Raw genomic sequence first — 20,785 nt, 5'->3', positions numbered from 1 at the left:
TCTACGTCCTCAGGACATAGATAGCGATGAGCACAGTAGTGGTGAAGGTGCTGCCGGCTCCGTTCTTCACTACAGAGAGCAGGAGACGCGATCACACAGCGTCTCCTGCTTCAAGCAGCTCACTACAGCTGCCGGGAGCAGAAGGCGCCTGGTGATGACGTCACCGCGCCTCAGTGCTGGAGTGAATGGAGAGAAGCCGGGGGAGACACAGAGGTGTGTATCAGTCTTTTTTTTTAATTATGCAAGGGGGAGGGGGCACATTGGGGACTTTATGGTGTCTATAGGGAACATTACATTACCGGCAATTTGGGGACAGTAAAGCCACTGTCAAGACATTGCGGAGGGGTGCTGTGGATGACATTACAGCGGGTTTTGGAGAAATTACTAAGGGCTGTGAAGACTTTGGGGGGGGGGCTGTGAGGGACATTACTGGGGGCTGTGAAGACTTTGGGGGGGGGATGTGGGGGACATTACAGGAGACTTTGGAGACAATACAGGGTTTGCAAAGACATTGAGGGGGATGTGGGGGACATTACAGGGGGCTTTGGGGACATTATTGGGAGCTGTCAAGACTTTGGGGTGTGGGGGCTGTTAGGGACATTACTGGAAGCTGTAGGGGGGCTGTGAAGACATTGGGAAGGCTGTGGGTAACATTACAGAGGGCTTCGGGAACATTATTGGGGGGGGGGTGAAGACATAGGGGGAGATATTGGAGAGATTACTGGGGGCTCTGGGGAGCTTCTTAGTGGGGCTGTGGGGGACATTGCAGGGGGCTGACTGGACATTAGGGGGCTTTGTTGAGAACATTACAGAGGACTTTGGGAACTTTACTGGGGGGCTGTGAAGACATTGGGGGACTGTGGAGGACATTACAGAGGGCTTTGGGAACTTTACTGGGGGGCTGCGAAGACACAGGGGGGGCTTTTGGAGACATTACTGGGTGCTGTGGGGGACTTCTTAGTGGAGCTGTGGGGGTCATTACAGGGGACTGTGATGACATTGGGGGCTGTGGATAACATTACAGGGGGCTTTGGGAACATTACAAGGGGGCTGTATGAAAATGAGGGGGCATGGGGGACATTTCTTAGTGAGGGCTGTGGGTAACATTACAGGGGGCTCTGGGGAACATCTTATTGGGGGCTGTGATGGACATTACTGTGGGTTTTGCAGACATTACTTGGAGTAGGTATTAGGTGAGGGGATTCTTTGTGTGGGCATGATTAGGCAGGGAATCGTTTAGTTTAGAGTCACATTGAGAGCTAATTAGTGGGGGGCTATAGTTATTAATTGTAAATTGCATTCTTACTTGTCAAGATTAGAGAACATTATTAGGTGGGTGGCACACTGAGGGGGAGTAATGTAAATTATGGGACCGTGGTGGGGCAGTAATTGTCAGCTTCATTGTGTGTAAACCAGAATGTATGTATATACACAGGGTGATGTACAGGATAGGTTCTGTAGGATTGTTCTTAAGTTGAATTTGTATGTAAGTCGGAACTGTATTTTTTATAATTGTAACCCCAGACAGAATTTTTTTGGTCTCTGTGACAATTGGATTTTAAAAATGTTGGGTTGTCATAAGAACTAGGATTAACACTAACGCTTCATTACAGACACCTGTGATAACTGTTACAGCTGATCATTGTAGCCTAACGATAAAGTACAGTAAATTACCAACATCCAGGTCTTTTTGTAACTAGGGGTCGTCTGTAAGTCGGGTGTTTTTAAGTAGGGGGACCGCCTGTGTATAGGTTTTATGGCTTTATAACATTTTATATTAGGAAGCACCTCCTGGCACTGGATGTAACAGGTAGGGATTTCTCCTGTGTTTTATGTAGCTGTATGTGTTGTGTACAGGGGTGGGCATTACTGAAAGTGTTATGTATATACGTTGGGGCCCGTGCCCCGGATGTTTTACCACCCTAGCAACGACCCTGCTGTGCACCTAGAAATATCCCAGTCACTTACAGTATAATATCACCTGTATAGTCTCATAAATAAAGTAAAGTGCTTACAGCACCCACAATTTACTATACATACAAAACAATCCTAATTAACATATATAACTTATATACAGCCATACCCTGTCATAAATAGTATATACAGCCAGACCCCCCCCATAGATAGTATTTACAAGCATAACCCCCATATAGAGTATATACAGGCAGGAACCCCCCATAGAGTGTATGTACAGGCTGGACTCCAGTAGATAGTATATACAGGTAAGCCCCCAACCCCATAGAAGTATATACAGGCTGGACCCCACATTTATAGTATATACTATAATACCTCCAGGCTCCAGCCCCAGCTCTCCACTGCCAATGCTGTCTCTTCTCCCTCTACTCTTTTCTGCCACACGTAATGATGTCACCCCAGCCTGTGCACAGAGCAAAACACACAGGCGCCTCTGTGCTGCAGCGCTCTGCCTGTCAATTAAATCGGTAACTTAAAGGGAACCTACCACCACAAATCTACCTATAAAGGTAGATCGGGTGGTAGGTGGATCAATGGGACGTGAGGATAGCCTTTTAAGGGCTAATCCTCACGTCCCACACTTTTTTGTTAACTGGGGCGTGGAGTAGCCGCATCTGAGGTTACACGAGGCAGCTACTCCACGCCCCGGTAGCCTCTTTTCCCCTCCTACTCACCCATCTTCGTCGCGCAGCTCCGCGTATCTGCGCGCCCTCGTCCGGCGATCCTGCCGTCTGCGCAGAAGAGCAGGCCCGCACCTGCGCGGTCACTGCTCCGAAACAGGCGCGGGCCTGCTCTTCTGCGCATGCGCAGACGGCAGGATCGCCGGACGAGGGCGCGCAGCTATGCGGAGCTGCGCGCCGAAGATGGGTGAGTAGGAGGGGAAAAGAGGCTACCGGGGCGTGGAGTAGCCGCCTCGTGTAACCTCAGATGCGGCTACTCCACACCCCAGTAGCCGCATAAGTAAATTTGCATAAATGTCTAATAAAAGTTAATAAAAAAGTGTGGGGACGTGAGGATTAGCCCTTAAAAGGGCTATCCTCACGTCCCATTGATCCACCTACCACCCAATCTACCTTTATAGGTAGATTTGTGGTGGTAGGTTCCCTTTAAAGTAAATCAACCAGTTGTAAAACCATAAATATACCTTGAAAGATTCACCTCCGCTCCTCTTCATCTTGATCCTGGCTTTTCTCTGTCAGTCTTGACACGGCGGGATCACTTAGAAAAGAGACTTATAATTAACAGTGTGCAGCGTGGGTCCGAGATGTCCGGCGCTCCGGGCTGCTGATTATGCACACCCCTCACCTCCCAAGGCATCAATGTAATATTACGGACTTGCCTGCACTTGACAAGTGTGTAAAACCGATGATTCAACCCGACTTTTGGGGTCTGACACCTGCTTCCTGGGGCGGGATTTTCATCCTGCTTCATGGCAGATGTGACCCTGGGGCAAGTTATGACTGAAATTTACCTGGATCTGGACTAGATATTCCAATATTCCAGTGCACGAGTGCTGCATTGGATTCACTAACAGACACATGGCAGGTATGTGTTGTATAAACATATCCACATGCGCACGTTTTTAGTTCATGGTGTGGATGTCACTGAATTGGGAGGCTTTAGGAAACAACTTCCTAGTCTGTTACAGACATATGACAACGAGTTCTGGAAATAAGTTTCACATAAAAATCCACGTTTTCATTTCAGATTAAAGTTTTTAATGACAGAAAATGGTTACAAAGATTTTCCACCCATGTTTCATATCATAAAGAAACTGCACTGTGAAGGACCAAGCAGTTCCTGATGTTACCACTAAGTGACGCTCTTTTGACTTCCTTCCACTAACTTCCTTGTCCGCTCTTCTGTACTTCTGAACTTGGTGTAAACGAGCTCTTTCTCCCTGTCCGTGGCGGCGGCCATCTTGGTGTAGCACTAGTTTCAGACATAAGGTGCGGTGTTCAGCATCATGGCGGCCGCTGAGTCTCATGTAACTTATGAGTGCGACCTCTTATGATAAATGTAAGAGAAGGTGTGTGGTGGTGGGACATGTTCCATAAGGATCACAACATCCGGGTGAGTAATGTGTGGAAGATGTGTCCGCAGAGATATATGTATATACAATGAGGGATCGCGCTAAGTCTTATGTGCAGGGAGTCGGGGTAGCTAGTACCATGCCGCAGGCCCTGGCTCTGTCCAAGAGGAATGTTTGCAGCCCATCACTTGTCTGCTATGGAGATCTATGCCCACAAACGTTGTGTCTGCACATTATAAGACATCCAGCAGCAGATTTACTGAAGGAAGATGTACCAAATGTACTTGCTCCTTACTTCTATAAGGGGAGGACCTCACTTTTGTTATCTCCTGACAAATCTGCATTCTTGTAAAAAAAAAAAAAAATAATAATCCTTATAAAAATATTCAAATGAGCCAGAGACACAAGGGTGACACAGCCCAGAGCGCCTCTTGGCTCTGCCACCTGCTAATATATATGCACTCCCCCCTACGTGTTCATGATGTCGCGATCGGTGGGCAGGACCAGGCTGCACTGAACACGGGGGACGTGCATATATTAGCAGGTGGCAGAGCCAAGAGGTGCTCGGGTGACATATCCCAGAGGGTCTCCAGCTTATTTGAATATTTTTATAAATTCCTTCATTTCCCTGACTCCCACATACATGTTTAAGTGATAAATTTACAGTAATAATGCTGTTTATCACCATTATGATAAAATAATACAGTGTGTCCTCTAGGGGAGGTGCTTCACAACTGAGCTTGAGCAAAAAAGTGCATCCACATTCATCTTGGCTAAAAGCTTACATCCTTGGATCAGAAATAGGACAGACATTTATAGGATTTAGTTCCCCAAATTTTGGTCCATTTTAACCCAACGCCACCAAAATCTGTGTGATTTTCATGGCCCTTTCTTTAGAAGTCTCTGGGAATGTGAAATAAGCCATCCGTGTGCCGTACATATATACGGATCAGTTCACCCTTCAAGAAATTAGGACTAGGTAAGAGCATCACTTGCCCGGCTTCCCTTTTTTTGTGTATCTTGGAGTTCTTTTTTGTGTACTTGCTACTGGGCAACTGATTACACACTGATGGCACACAGACTAGTGAAACTGAACCACTACACCATTGTTTGCTGCCCAAGAACTGCCCATGTTTGATTGTAGGTAACATTAGACCAGTGGTGGCGAACCTATGGCACTGGTGCCAGAGGCGGCACTCGGAGCCTTCTCTATGGGCACCTAGGCCATCACCCCAGCATGAAGTTCACCAGACAGGACTCAAAGAATCTGCCTGCAGAACCTTCCTACAATGATAGGCGAATTTGCCCTCCTCCTTTCAATTGCGTTGGTGTCTTTAGGAGGCTGAACGATTGAAAATTGTCAAAGAACAAGAGCAATTTACTGCTTAAGTTACTGTGCTGGCACTTTGCAATAAATAAGTGGCTTTTGGTTGAAGTTTGGGCACTCAGGCTCTAAAAGGTTCGCCATCACTGTATTAGACGGTGTGTGCATTTCAGAGGATCTTTATTCAGTGTGTGTTGGGGGCCTTTATTCGCTAGTGGAAAGCACAATGGAAGTTACTCATCATAATTAAAAGCTTTCCGGTCTCCAATGTAACAATTCCTTTGGCAGATCATACTGTAGCTGAGGTGTAGTAAGCATGTGTGGTAGAAATGGTGTCTAGTTTACTACTACTACAACCATAAACTACAGCAGATTTTGTGCACATAAATTCTGTAAATTTTGAGTCCACATTTATTTATTTTTTAATCAAAACATTTATATTAAAGCTTTTTCTTTTTGCAGACATAAACCTTCCCCTCTTAAAGAGGACCTGTCACCTAAATTTTCGGCACTAGCAGCTGTTTTCTAAAGTAAGCAGCTCCTAGTGCTTGATCAAACGTTGCATTGTTAGAGTGATGGCGTTACCGGAAACCTCCGATAATGCTATCTAACACTGCGGCGGAGTACAATGTAATCACCGGACCTCTTGCAAAGTGGTCCAATGTATTCATGAGGGGGCGGCCCGAGGCGCTGCCTCTTCCCCGGACCGCCCCGCTCGCTCCATAGCTCTAATCTAATAATAGTATTCCTTTTAGAGATGTATTCCTCCACAGTGCAAACAATGTTAAGCAATTAGCTTTGTGGCTTTATATAACATCTTGCCAATACTTATGGAGACTGCATTTGTTGCATGTATGTTTCTGATGCGATTACATTACATTACAGCAACTACAAAATGTCCCATAGAAGGAAAGAAGAAAAAAGGCGCAGGAGCGAAGATGATGGGCCTGTGACACCAGGGAGAAGTAGTAGCAGCCATCATAGTGATAGTAAAAGGAGGAGAAGCAGCAGTGGTAGCAGCCATACTTCACAGGAGATACAAAAGATCAAGCATGTTGAGATCTTGTAAGTTCATGGCACCTACTGCCAGATGTTATTTTTAGTTAAAGAACAAACGGTGAAATAAGAAAACTCCTTTCATACAATTGTACCAACCCATCTTACAGCTGCCACTCACATCTCAACCCGTTGACGACATATGGCTATATACATCCTGTTTGCACATGCCCCGTGCATGGAGATATAGGCCCCCCTCCAGCCTGTCACCTGAATTCAGAATATACAAGAAGCTGCAGGAGACTTTTTCACTTTTACTTTGCAGAAGTACATGCACCCTATGCATCTGTAGCTCAACCCGGGAAATAGTGATGGAATAATGCTGTACATATTTATAACATTTTGGAAAAAGTTACTACTTAATTTAAAAAAAAATAAAAATGGCAAGCTTATTTTTTTCACATTTGTAGTCAATTATTGGCAACTGAAAAAAATGTAATTAATAAAACTATCCTATCAGGTTAAAGTCACACATGTCATGTAAAAAGGTTTTAACCCAAGCATACTTGCACACTGGTATGTGCGACTCCCCTTCTCTCTCCATCGGCTGCTAATTACTCATGCCTTCCTTCTGCGCTTATTCCTCCCTTCTCCTGCCCTTAACCTGCCACAGAGCCAGTGACAGCGGACAGAGCCAGAAGGGGATTCTGTATTGTGTAAGTATGCTAGGGTTAAAACCACTAAATCCATGTGGTTGTTTTAATAATCAATGCTTTATGCTGGAGCTCAGGGGACAAGACACCATAGGGCTGGCATTCTGCATTATGCAGAGAAGAGGCAGAATATAGGAATATCACAGAATAAAGGCAGGAAAACCATTATAGAGACAGTTCTGCTTTAATTTTTGAATGGTGTTGGTCCCCCCCAAAGCCCAGGGGCATGGAGTTTACAATGTATTAACATTTTTGGTTACATTAGCATTACGTAAATGTGATGTCAATTTTTTTTTGTAATGTAAACAATTTAAATGCAACTTGTGAAGCAGTTATTCTGTTTTCTTATTTCCTGCAGTGAACGATGGTCGCAGACCTAGCATAACTTTTCTGTTCTATGTTGTTGCAGTAAACCTCTACCATTGTTTTTGGCTACCTACAGGGACATGTAGGAATTAGTTTGAGGTTATTCTGTATATTAATATTGGTATGAGAGATGGGTCCTTTATGTTAAATCCTTTGCATCAGCTATGTGCAGTAACCATATTTTCTAGACATTTTCTAATATATCTCAAACATGTTTAAATGTAATGGATACTCTTGTGATTTGTACGTTATACTTTTTACCTGTAGTTATTCATCATTCTTGATTTTTTTTTTTTTTATTTAGTTATGAAAAACCGCCACCCGGACTAATAAAGGTATGAATTGCCTCTTCTACATCATGTGCTAGGAGAAGTTATGTAGATTTACTGTTTGCCTAGACGGCCTTAAAGGGCTTTTCCAACAAAGCAAGTTGGGCCCTATCTAATGTATAGCGCTTTACTTGCTTATTGGTGGGGGTCTAACTTGCTTCATCGGACAACCCCTTCAAAGCGCACCTGTCACAAGGAATGGTATTTTTAGCTGGTGACAGTGCCAATAGCCTAGGCCTTTCTGATTTCTGTAATTTATATATGTTTAATTCACATTACCTGATTCCCTGCCAGCAGCATGTGGTGAGTCCCTGGTAAGGGGCAGCTGCAGCCTGTGTTTGCCTGTGACTCCTCTCCTCCACACTTATACAGCTTCCTCGTCCCGCCCGCTTCATGTCATGTGCATAGAGGAGGGAGGGGGGTGAGTAGACATTCGTACATGCAGGCTGCAGCTGCCCCTCCACCGGGATTCCCCACATGCTGACAAAGGCATGTTTAAAATGAATGCATAGGGTACGAACCTGTCACTAGCCAAAAATTACATTCCTGGTGACAGGTTTGCTTTAAACTGCACCAGGTTTATTACAGTGGTAGATGCTGATGATAAATCTGCCACATTATTAGATGTTTTGTATAATTAGTTAGTTTATGCAAGAAAATGCACCAAAATAGTTGCACATTTTTTAAGTATGTTGTTGCTATTTAAACCATGTTCACTTTCTTAAGCCAAGTCCCTTATAAGTGCCTAAAACACTTGATAAATCTGGTCCAAGGCATTTTTTGCTTTGGAAATCTAACTTACCGTAATTGCCTTACACATCTAATTGTGGATATATAGGGGCACATTTACTTACCCGGCCCATTCGCGATCCAGCGGCGCGTTCTCTGCACAGGATTCGGGTCCGGCTGGGATTTAAGATGGTAGTTCCTCCGCCGTCCACCAGGTGGCGCTGCAGCGCCGAAAATAATCTTAACGCCCCGGAATGCACCATCCCATAGAAGGTGAAGGTGAGCGCTCCCCAAGCGACACATTTTCGGTTTTTAAATGCGGCGGTTTTTCCGAATACGTCGGGTTTTCGTTCGGCCACGCCCCCCGATTTCTGTCGCGCGCATGCCGGCCCCGATGCGCCACAATCCGATCGCGTGCGCCAAAAACCCGGGGCAATTCATGTACAAGCGGCGCAAATCGGAAATATTCGGGTAACACGTCGGGAAAACGCGAATCGGGCCCTTAGTAAATGACCCCCATAGTGTAAAGATATAACATCGAAGTATGGATGTGCAGATGTTTTTTTTTATCCTGCTCTTTCTTTTTCAGGAAGATGAACCAAAGCCTGAAGACTGTATTCCTGATTTACCTGGCAATGAACATGCCAGAGATTTCCTTGCCCATGCTCCTACCAGAGGTTTATGGATGCCTTTGGGCAAAGAAGTGAAGGTTATGCAGTGTAAGTTAATCAGGGCTATTTTTCCAATGTGACAATGGGCCACTTGACACCTTGTTTGCATCAGTTGTTGGGACCCAAACCTCAAACTGTGCAAAAGTGCAAATCTTTTTCCATTTTACCTGATCTCTCTGTGAAGTCTCCACATAGGATGCAAAAAATTTACTGAGACTTGAACTGGCTGGCCCCTACTCTATTGTTGTGCTTGCTGGAAGCCTTACGCTGTCCAGCCTCTATTGCACCTACACATATGATCTACCAGTAGTGCCATATGGCTACAATTTTTTAAGTATTAAATATATATGTGTATATATATACACACTCACCGGCCACTTTATTAGGTACACCTGTCCAACTGCTCGTTAACACTTTATTTCTAATCAGCCAATGACATGGCGGCAACTCAGTGCATTTAGGCATGTAGACATGGTCAAGACAATATCCTGCAGTTCAAACCGAGCATCAGTATGGGGAAGAAAGGTGATTTGAGTGCCTTTGAACGTGGCATTGTTGTTGGTGCCAGAAGGGCTGGTCTGAGTATTTCAGAAACTGCTGATCTACTGGGATTTTCACGCACAACCATCTCTAGGGTTTACAGAGAATGGTCCGAAAAAGAAAAAACATCCAGTGAGCGACAGTTCTGTGGGCGGAAATGCCTTGTTGATGCCAGAGGTCAGAGGAGAATGGGCAGACTGGTTCGAGCTGATAGAAAGGCAACAGTGACTCAAATCGCCACCCGTTACAAACAATGTAGGCAGAAGAGCATCTCTAACCGCACACTACGTCGAACTTTGAGGCAGATGGGCTACAGCAACAGAAGACCACACCGGGTGCCACTCCTTTCAGCTAAGAACAGGAAACTGAGGCTACAATTTGCACAAACTCATCGAAATGGGACAGTAGAAGATTGGAAAAACGTTGCCTGGTCTGATGCGTCTCGATTTCTGCTGCGACATTCGGATGGTAGGGTCAGAATTTGGCGTCAACAACATAAAAGCATGGATCCATCCTGCCTTGTATCAACGGTTGAGGCTGGTGGTGGTGGTATCATGGTGTGGGGAATATTTTCTTGGCACTCTTTGGGCCCCTTGGTACCAATTGAGCATTGTTGCAACGCCACAGCCTACCTGAGTATTGTTGCTGACCATGTCCATCCCTTTATGACCACAATGTACCCAACATCTGATGGCTACTTTCAGCAGGATAATGCGCCATGTCATAAAGCTGGAATCATCTCAGACTGGTTTCTTGAACATGACAATGAGTTCACTGTACTCAAATGGCCTCCACAGTCACCAGATCTCAACCTAATAGAGCATCTTTGGGATGTGGTGGAACGGGAGATTCGCATCATGGTTGTGCAGCCAACAAATCTGCAGTAACTGTGTGATGCCATCATGTCAATATGGACCAAAATCTCTGAGGAATGCTTCCAGCACCTTGTTGAATCTATGCCACGAAGAATTGAGGCAGTTCTGAAGGCAAAAGGGGGTCCAACCCATTACTAGCATGGTGTACCTAATAAAGTGGGGTGTGTGTGTATATATTTTTTTTTATTTTTTTTTTAGGTTGGAGATGTAAGCAGTATGGTCACAGAACCGGCGATCGCGAATGTCCCTATTTCATCAAAGGAAATCAAAAGATTGAGCAGTTCAGAGTGGTAAGTGGCCATAGTAACTAACTTCACATGAAATATAACTAATTTCTCTGCTTAACATGATACCTGTGTTCCTTCAAAAAATCTTTCTATTCATTAACAAAAAAAGTTGCATTGTCTGTAAACTTGTTCTGCTCAGGGACAACAGATTTTATCGAGGGAGAGCGGCTTTCCATTTGCACTTTCCGCTTGGCTGAAAATGTAACCAGTGCCACCACCATTAACCCTCCTCTGACTACTGAAGCCACTAGATAGGAACACAACACTTCCAGCCTAGCCAGCGGTGTGAACAGACAGATGGAGTTGTGCACTGCAGGAACCAGGGACTGGTGTAAGGTACCGTATATACTCGAGTATAAGGCAAGGCACCAAAAACTGGGAAAACCTATTAAGTATAAGCCAAGGCCCCCTTCCCTGGAGCGTTATAGCCGCCGGCCGGCCCCCTCCCCTGGAATGTTGTTGTTTTTTTTGGGTTTTTTGGGGTTTTTTTCCCCACTATTTCTTAGACCATGTAGGGTACTTTAACCCTAGATGGTCAGATTGTTCCTACTATTTACTGCAATATTATACTACTGTATTGCAGTATATGGCGTTTTTGCATAGGATTCATTACAATGACACAATGGCTCATTGTAACGAATCTTCAGAAACCATGCAGCCTTGGGTCTGACTAAGACCCGAGGCTGTCATGGCAACCGATCGCCGCAAGTGTCAGCGGCTACGACGCAGAGCGTTAAGGGGTTAAGCACGTGCAAGTGTCTGCGTGTAAACAGAGGAGAAACAGTAACTTTTTGGCATCCAAAGAAGGAATGCATACGGAGCATCAAGCAGAAACGACAGGTCAAGTGCAGTGTAAACACAGGAGTACTGTGTCTGCAAGGTTGGAAGAACAGTCCGCGCTAAAGCAGCTGTGTGTGTGTGAAGCCAAAAGACAATTACAGCAGTGGAGCTGGTTCTGCAGGTACCCGAAGTGTCTCTTAATTACTAACAACTTAACCAACTCTTGGGGTGCGGTCACGTTTAATGCATGCGTTTTCAAAACACATTGTAAAAGCTGAAGAAAGATTTTAAACACCTGTTAACATTTGCATTTACAGAACGCAAATGTTAACATTGTGTTAATGCATGCGTTTGTTAAAACACGAGTTAAAGTCCTGACACTCTGGCTGTCTTTGCTCCTATGTGTGCATACAAGTACTGTTATATCTGTACAATAACTTCTAAAAAAAACTGAACTGTAGCAATCATTTGATTTCATGCATTATGGACCAAACATACCTTGAGAATGCTGTATCTATACTGATGCAGACGCATATCTTGTTCAATCCCTGAGCTGTGTGGTTATGCTGAAAAAAACTATAAAAACATTCAGGCTCTTGGGAAAGCTGAATTTGATTCCACCTGCCCTTCATAAACACATTACACGGAGCTTCCTGAACTGTTCAGACAGGACTAATCAACCTGAGCTGGATCACTCATACACAGCAGCTTGCGATTGATTACTTCTGCAGGCACAACATGGTGATTACATAGTTCTTTAGACCAGTGCAATAAATTTGTAAATAACTTTCAGCTCAGGGATTAAACAAGATATGCTTCTGCATCAGTGTATCTACAGCCGCTTAAGGTATGTTTGCTTCATAATGCATGAAATCAAATGGTAGATTTCCTTTAAGTGATGTAGTAAGCCTGTATGGAAGGGTTTAGAAGCTGTTTATTTGATAGTCTTCTAATGTGTTTTGAGCAATTGAATGTCATGACCAGCAATGCTGCATTATCTACCAGCCCATAGTAATTGTGCCAGCACTGTTATTTCTTAAAATACATCAACACAAAAGTAACTGAGCAAGCAACAGATTTTTTATATAAACAGATTTATATTTATTTTTATATAACAAGGGGCCATGAGTGGGAGGCTGCTGGGCATTACATTACTGGGGTGATTGTGGCCAATGTATTTCCCACACTGGCTTATACTAGAGTCAATAGGTTTTCCCAGTTTTTGTGCTAAAAGGAGGTACCTAGGCTTTTATTTAGGTCAAGTTATACTCAAGTGTATACAAACCAAAAAGAAGAGAAATCTTGTTTTATAGCAATGTGAATAAAGTATGTGGATTTTAAATATTGTAAATTACTGCATTTTAACACCTTGCCGACCGGGGACGAGCTATATCGTCCTCGCGCGGCAAGGGGTGTATTGAGAGAGCTCACGAGCTGAGCTCTCTACATACACAGCGGAAAACGGCCAACACCCGCCTGTCACTGCTGCGGTCGGTGCTGTTAAATGCCGGCCGTCATCTTGGATGCCCGATCGCCGCCCCCTGGAACGTCATCAGTGGGCGGCGATCGGTTGCTATGGCAGCCTAGAGTCTCATTGAGACTCGTAGGCTTGCAAGGTGCAATGATTTATAATAGCAAGCAGAGGGCAGGCTATTAAAAATAATTGTAAAATAGGTATATACTGCAATACAGTAGTATTGCAGTATATAGTATTAGCAATCGGACCCTGCAGGGTTAAATTACCCTGGAGGATCTAAAATAATGGTAAAAAAAAATATGAAAAAATAGACATAAACACATTAGGTATCGACGCGTCCCAAAATGTCCGATCTATCAAAATATATTAGCGATTTTTCCAAGCGTTTAACCCCGTAATGGAAATTGCCGCCCAAAGTCGAAAATGCCACTTTTTTTTTGCCATTTTGAAAAATATAAAGAATTCTATAAAAAGTGCTCAAAAGCCCATACAGTCCTCAAAAAGAAAGCATTAAAAACTTCATCAAATGTCGCAAAAAATTACACCACACACAGCTCCGTGCACTGAAGTATGTAAAAGTTATTAGTGCCAGAACATGGCAAAATGAAATTTTTTTTTTTTTTAATTTTTATTTTGTACAGAAGGTTTAAATTTTTTTAAATGTATGAAAACATTATAAAACCTGTACAAATTTGGTATCCTCGTGATCGGACCGAACCAAAGAATAAACTAGACATGTGATTTGGGGCGCTTAGTGAAAGCTGTAAAATCCAAGCCCACAAGAAAACGGCGCAAATGCATTTTTTCATCATTTTCGCTGCATTCTGAATTTTTTTCCCCGCTTTCCAGTACACGGCATGGAATAATAAATACCATCACTATAAAAATCCAGTTGTTACGCAGAAAACAAGCCCAAACAGCTCTTTATTTTTTTGAAGGTGGGGAGTGAAAAGTGAAAATGCAAAAACGAAAAAGGGCCATAACTGCCATGCTCGTCCAGGGTTAGAAGAGTTTGTTTGTTTGTTTGTTTATTTTATCGTTTGTTTGTTTTGTTTTTCTATAGGCTCATGAAGACCCAATGTATGGATTACTGAAGGAGAAAGCAAATGAAGAAAAACAAATGAGGTAATTATTCTGCAATGATTAAGGGGGTTGACCACGTTATCTCATGTCTTTTGTAATGTATGTTTAAGTGTGAGGGCAGGATATTAAGTAATTTACCAATGAGCATCTAATAAAGTTTGGCACCGCTTTGATATGTGAAGTGAAGCCTTCCGTCTTTTACCTCATCAGCCAGACCTTTCTACCCATAAGAAGCCAACAGAAGGAGGTTCATGTGATCTGTTTGATAAGTGTGTTTATTTTTGTTTTGTTTTTGATGGTGTTCACCATGCAGTGTACTTAACCCCTTTCTGCACCTACGTCATAGCAAGCAGGTCGTTCTCGCACCTTGACGTAGTATCACGTCATGGTGATTACCCGGTAGCCGGAATCCCGCAGTAACAGCCAGGATCACGACTATAGCAATCCCGGCTGTTTAACCCTATAGATGCCGCGGTCATTGTGACCGCAGTGTCTATGGTGAATCGCCGTGCCGTTGCCATGGCAACTCTTAGAGCCCGATAAGGACCCCAGGGTTGCCTTCACTAGAAGCCTGTTAGGATCATGCTTACAGCACGATCTAACATTGCTGATGTCAGCCTGTGCCGAATGCATAGGCTTACTATGTAATATGCTGCAATACATTAGTATTGCAGTATATTACAATGAACACTTGTTCATGTCCCACGCTGGGACAAAAAAAAAAAAAAAAATGCAGTTAAAAAAAATAAGAATAAAAGTCCCTTGAAGTCCCATCCCATGCAATAATCCAATAAAAAATAAAGTGAAAATCACCCAAAAAACACAACATATTGGGCATCACAACGTCCGTTACAACCCGTACAATAAAATAAAATTGTCACTGAACCCGTACGGTGAACGGCGTAAAAAAAAAACTTGCAAAAATTATGAAATTTTCACATCTGACCTCATAAAAAGTAATCAAAAAGTAACATTTACCCCGACATGATACTAAAAAGTATAGTTTCTCCCGCAAAAAATAAGCTATAAACCGGCTTTGTAAACAAAAAAATATAAACGTTCTGCCCATTGTTATATGGCGATACAAAAACAAGCAAATTTCTCACAAAATGAGTTCTATATTCTGCATAACAAGTTAACCATAAAAAAGCCATATAAATGGGTTATCACTGTAATTGTGATAACCCATAGAATAAATATAACACATACATTTTTATGGTATGGTGAACATCCGGTGAAAAAAAATGCTAAAAACCATAAACAAGAATTAATGATTTTTTAACCACCAAGAAAGCGTTAATAAAATCTGATTATTAGCTATTGAGCCCTGCTGTTTAGGCCTCTCAAAGTCAGTTAAAACTGAGCAGGTGCCTCTAAATAAGGGTTTTGGCACTTTTCATAAAAATGAGAAAAATTGCACCCAAAATTCTGAACCTCCTAACAACCTAGAAAAGAGAGAGGATGCATAAAACTCTATGCCGATATAAAACAGACATTCCGGAAATGTTAGTCATAGCACCCAAGTAACTTTATCATTATCTGCCTGGAAAGCTGAAAATTTTGAACTTTGAAAATGAATAATTTTAAGAAATTTCAATTTTTTTCATAACTAAACACAAAAGATATCATCAATTTTTCGATTACTTTGTTTTACTGTCACACATTGTACTTCAATCTCAAAATCCCCTGGTTAAGTTAAAGCACCACGAAGTTATAACCTCCTATAATGACACAGGGCAAATTTTAAAAATCAGGCCTGGTCCTAAAGGTCAAAATGGCTTGGACACAAAGGGGTTAAAGGGCATTCACCACCAGGAACAAGGATTGTAAACCAAGAACACTGAAATACTGGTGTGTGCCCCATCTGGCAGGATCCACTTTTTTAAGCTTCCCATGCCCTTTTAAAATGTATGCATATGAGCCTAAAGTGCCCCAGGCTGCATTAACACCCATGGAATCTGGAGCCCCTCAGACTCATTTGCACAAATTAATTTGTAAAAACCAGGGCATAAGAAGCTTGGTTTACGATTATGATGGTGAATGCCCTTTTACACTGCATCGTGAATGCCATAAAAAAAACAAAAAAAAAATATTATGTCCTTTTACATAATGAGGGGTAGTTAATGTGGTGTATCGACCCCATTCTGATGTAAATAACGACAATGCAGAACTTCTGCCTCATTTGTTATTGCCATGCGCCAATAATACATTGTACATTGTAGAAGCCACAATTGTGTCCTACGACACAGGTAATAAATCCTTTAACTTTTATCCTCCAGATCAGTACAATTCTGGATTTGCCAATTTTGTATAGTTTTTTTACGCATTTTTTTTCCCCTACTTTTTGCTGTTGAAAAATACATAACTTGTGATCAACACGTGATGATGATGCAGTGGTGCTCCTGTCATGGCGTGGGATAGGAGGGTGGGCACATTTCGGGGAGGTGGTGAATGAAACGGGTTGCCTCAGCAACCACCAGCGGCACATGGTCAATAGTTTCAGGGGTTTCAACTCCCTATGTCAAAACACACATTTTTGTAGCTAGGATCCTCAGACCTCTTGTGGAGTCTCTACCTACGTACATTAGGGACACAACAAAGGGCAATAACCTGAGAGTTAGGAGGAATTGTAATACCCCACAAGAATATAAGACTCAGGTGGACGACCTTGGGGTCCGGTTCCAACAGCAAGGATATCCCAACCAATGTCCCGAGATGAGCATTAAAAAATGCATGACAGTTTAATCAGAGTGTATTATTTACTAGTACCAACAAGGGAAACGAGATGAGGGCCTGTGCCGATTGATAGCCACCTATAACAAGGGGGCAGAGCCGGTAAGAACAACACTGCTTCTTTGTGCTGATGGATGAGGTTATCAAAAACTTGGTTGGGCCCCGCCCCTTCATTATATTCAGACGTGGCCGATCAGGCTAGTACATGGTCATTTTGTACTGCCCAAGTTATCAGATAGTTGGATCGAAAACCATGGGGTTGCTTCAAATGTGGGGGTGACTGCATCTCCTTTCCGTTTTATATCTGTCTTCAAAACATTCACGAGTAATGTATCAGTTGAGGTCTTTGTTATTAACCCCTTAAGGACGGAGGGTTTTCCGGCTCATTTCTCGCTCTCCAACTTCAAAAATCCATAACTTTTTCATTTTTCCGTGTACAGACCTGTGTGAGGGCTTATTTTGTGCGTAACAAATTTTACTTTCCCGTAATGTTATTTATTTTAACATGCCGTGTACTGCGAAGCTGAAAAAAAATTCCAAATGTGGAAAAATTGAAAAAAAACCGCACGTGCGTCACGTTCTTGTGGGCTCAGTTTTTACGACTTTCACTCTTCGCTCCAAATAATACGCCTACTTTATTCTTTGGTTCGGTGCGATCGCGGTGATACCAAATTTATATAGGTTTTATTGTGTTTTAATACATTTTAAAAAATTAAACGAATGTGTACAAAAAAGAAAAAAATTTTTTTGCCATCTTCTGACGCTAATAACTTTTTCATACTTTGGCGCACTGAGCTGGGGGAGGGGTCATTTTTTGCGAAATGAGGCGACGTTTTCATTGCTACCATTTTGAGGTCTGTGCGACATTTTGATCATTTTTTATTTCATTTTTTTATGTTATGTAAAAAGGTGTAAAAGTCGCATTTCGGACATTTGGGCGCCATTTCCCGCCTCGGAGGTCACCGCCGGCCGTAACCGTTTTTATATTTTGATAGATCGGGCATTTTGGGACGCGGTGATACCTAATATGTTTGTGATTTTTACTGTTTATTATGTTTTATATCCGTTCTAGGGGAAGGGGGGTGATTTGAACTTTTAATATTTTATTAATTTTTTTTATTTTTTAAACTTTTTTTTTTATTTTTTTTTTCACTATCTTTTAGACCATCTAGGGTACATTAACCCTAGATAGTCAGATCGCTCCTACCATATACTGCAATACTTCTGTATTGCAATATATGGCATTTTTGCAGCACATTCATTACAATGAGCCACTGGCTCATTGTAACGAATCTGCAGCTGCCAGATAGCCTCGTGTCAAAAGAAGACACGAGGCTACCATAGCAACCGATCGCCGCCCCCCGATGACGTTCGGGGGCGTGGCGATCGAAAAAAAGATGGCGGCGCCCACGCGCCGCCGTCTTTTAAACGCCGCCCGCGACTTTGCGGGCGGCGTTTAGAGGGTTAATAGCCGCGATCGGTGCAAGCACCGACCGCGGTTATTAGCGGTGGGGGTTTTGTGCAATATGCAAAAACCCCCACCTCTGTATGAAGAGGACTCAGCCCGTGAGCCCTCTTCATACAGCCCTTATACCTCTGCGCCGTAGAGCTACGGCGCAGAGCGTTAAGGGGTTAAAGACTTCATAAACTGTTTGTCCTAAGGGGTAATGTACAGACATATGCATCAACATCATGGTGGTGAATTTGGTATGTTAAGATTTGTGGGGATTACCATGGTGCTATACCCAGAGATGGGATGGGATTGGAACAGTGAACCATAGGTTGGTGGCACCAAATGGCCTAAATGAGCAATGGCAATATGCTTGTTTTATCTAAACAGCCTAGCAAGTGGTGTGTCTGGATATTTTGGAGCACCCCCACATTTGTAATAAGAGATCAATACAGATGTAGGTTTAGAGAAGGAGGTAGAACTCTGGAGACTTGATTTTAACATAAATGGTGTTTTTATAGCTTAACTTATATCCCCTGTGATTTTTCTTTCCTTCTCCCTATACCTACTTTCTGCTAATTTGATATATCCCCTTATGAGTACCGATCATAAAGATCTTTAGAGGATCCTTGGTAGATAATATCCTCTGTTTGGGACCTGAATGGTCTCGTCTCGCACTGGAGCACACTCTATACACCCCAGGACATATCACTTATATGAACCCAGCCATTCTACTCACACCAATCAGCAATAGGTCTGCGTTATTTACTATTTAGTGTGCTTTCTTTTGAGTATTGTGTTTTATGTGGTGTATGTGTATAGAGCTCACACTGTATGTTATGGCTAAGATATAGCAGAGCTGAGAATGTCATTGCGTGTTACATAGATCTTATCTCTCATCTCTGATCTGTCTCCTCTCTTTTTCTGTGTGATATCAGTAGAATGTTCAGAAGCTAAATAAAAGTGTTAATTAGCTTTAGATAAGCACATTGTCAGTACACAGCATCTCCCAGCACAGAGGAATCATGAAGTGTCTAGTCCCCACTCACAGTCTGGACTCTTACACTCACCATCACTGAGTTATAGGGGCTAAAATGGAAATAAAACAGAGCACAATTGTAAAGTAATGGGTCAAAAATTATCTTAATTGTGTAAACCTCACTAGGGGCCAATAGAGAAGCTGCTATAAGAAAGGTATATTGGGGAATATAGTGTAAAACATAGGTTTGTTCACCAAGTGTACTTCACATTACAGGATTCAGCAGCTCAAAAAACTGCTTGAAGATTCAACATCTGAAGACAGCAGTGACAGCTCAAATGACTCCAGAGAAAAAAGCAAGAAGAAAAAGAAGAAAAAAGATAAAAAGAAGAAAAAGAAAAAGCGTAAATCTTCTCATAGGAACTCAGATTCAGACTAAACGTGTGACTGAAGCACACAGTTTGCATATATTCTTTCTGAAGAATAGTATCGATACATGGTGATATTTACATCTCCATGGTGTAAGAAGAAGACTTCACATTTACATTGTGTGTAAAATAAAGTCTGCAAATTATCAATATAATGGACTAGTGGTCCATATAATGTGCAGTTATTTAATTAAACCTGTTTTACCCTCTCATGAGCTGGCCTTTTTTGTCCACTTTCTGCAGGTGTGTCAATTTTATACGGGAATCAATTTATAATGTGTTCATTGGTTTGTGGTTATATTTTAGTTATACATTCTTCATTATTTGTTTCTGTTATTAAAAAAAGTAGGGAATTTGGGAAATTGCTGCTAATCTAATGTTTTTAAGGGAAATTCTCACCTGGATATAAACATCTAATTTAATTAATCTGCCATGTATATAATACATTTCTTCAATAATTTTTATTTCTGCTGAAAAACTCTGCTTATATTCGAGTATATACAGTACTGTATACACTCGTCTATAAAAAATGTGCTGAAAAACATCGGCTTATACACGAGTCTATTACAAAAAACATTTACCCACATTAAAAAAATAAACGTATATACTCGGCTTCCGATGTCAGCGCGGCTCCCCAATGTCAGCGTGTTCCGTCTTCTTTCTTCTCCGCGGCTCTTCTTCTTTCTCCCGGCATGGAGGCGGCCATGTTTTCTTCGTGGCCACGCATACTATGACATCAGCAGCGGCCGCGTCATAGTATGCGCCTGCTAGACGAAAACATGGCCGCGTCCATGCCAGAAGAAAGAAGAGGAGCCGCGGAGAAGAAAGAAGACGGAACACGCTGACATCGGAGGGTGACTATTATGTTTATTTTTTAAGGGCTGTGGGGGCGGGCTGCTGTATACTACCTGGGGCTTGCTGTATACTACATGGGGGCTGGCAGGCTGTATACTACTGGGGGGGTTTGATCAATGCATTTCCCACACTCGGCTTATACTCGAGTCAGTAGTTGTTCCCAG

At 42.6% G+C, this 20,785-nt stretch overlaps 1 protein-coding gene across 3 annotated transcripts in view; it reads left to right on the top strand.

Moving 5' to 3' along the window:
* RP9 (RP9 pre-mRNA splicing factor) overlaps positions 1-19,978 on the top strand; it is a 31,219-nt gene extending 11,241 nt beyond the window's left edge. For 2 of the 3 annotated variants that reach the window (XM_072153256.1, XM_072153254.1), the window contains exons 2-7: positions 6,216-6,395; positions 7,710-7,740; positions 9,053-9,182; positions 10,748-10,839; positions 14,157-14,218; positions 19,615-19,978. In XM_072153256.1, coding sequence (XP_072009357.1) covers positions 6,226-6,395; positions 7,710-7,740; positions 9,053-9,182; positions 10,748-10,839; positions 14,157-14,218; positions 19,615-19,777 — 648 coding nt within the window. In that variant the 5' untranslated portion in view covers positions 6,216-6,225 and the 3' untranslated portion in view covers positions 19,778-19,978. Of the gene's footprint in view, positions 1-3,892; positions 4,048-6,215; positions 6,396-7,709; positions 7,741-9,052; positions 9,183-10,747; positions 10,840-14,156; positions 14,219-19,614 lie in introns of those variants that run through there. The other variant, XM_072153255.1, reaches the window with a different exon arrangement.
* The last annotated feature ends 807 nt before the right edge of the window (positions 19,979-20,785 follow it).

Source organism: Engystomops pustulosus, chromosome 5 (assembly GCF_040894005.1).
Source record: "Engystomops pustulosus chromosome 5, aEngPut4.maternal, whole genome shotgun sequence".
Classification (NCBI taxonomy): Eukaryota; Metazoa; Chordata; class Amphibia; order Anura; family Leptodactylidae; genus Engystomops; species Engystomops pustulosus.
Note: the sequence above shows the minus strand (reverse complement) of the source record. Positions and strands in the feature narration are given on the sequence as shown.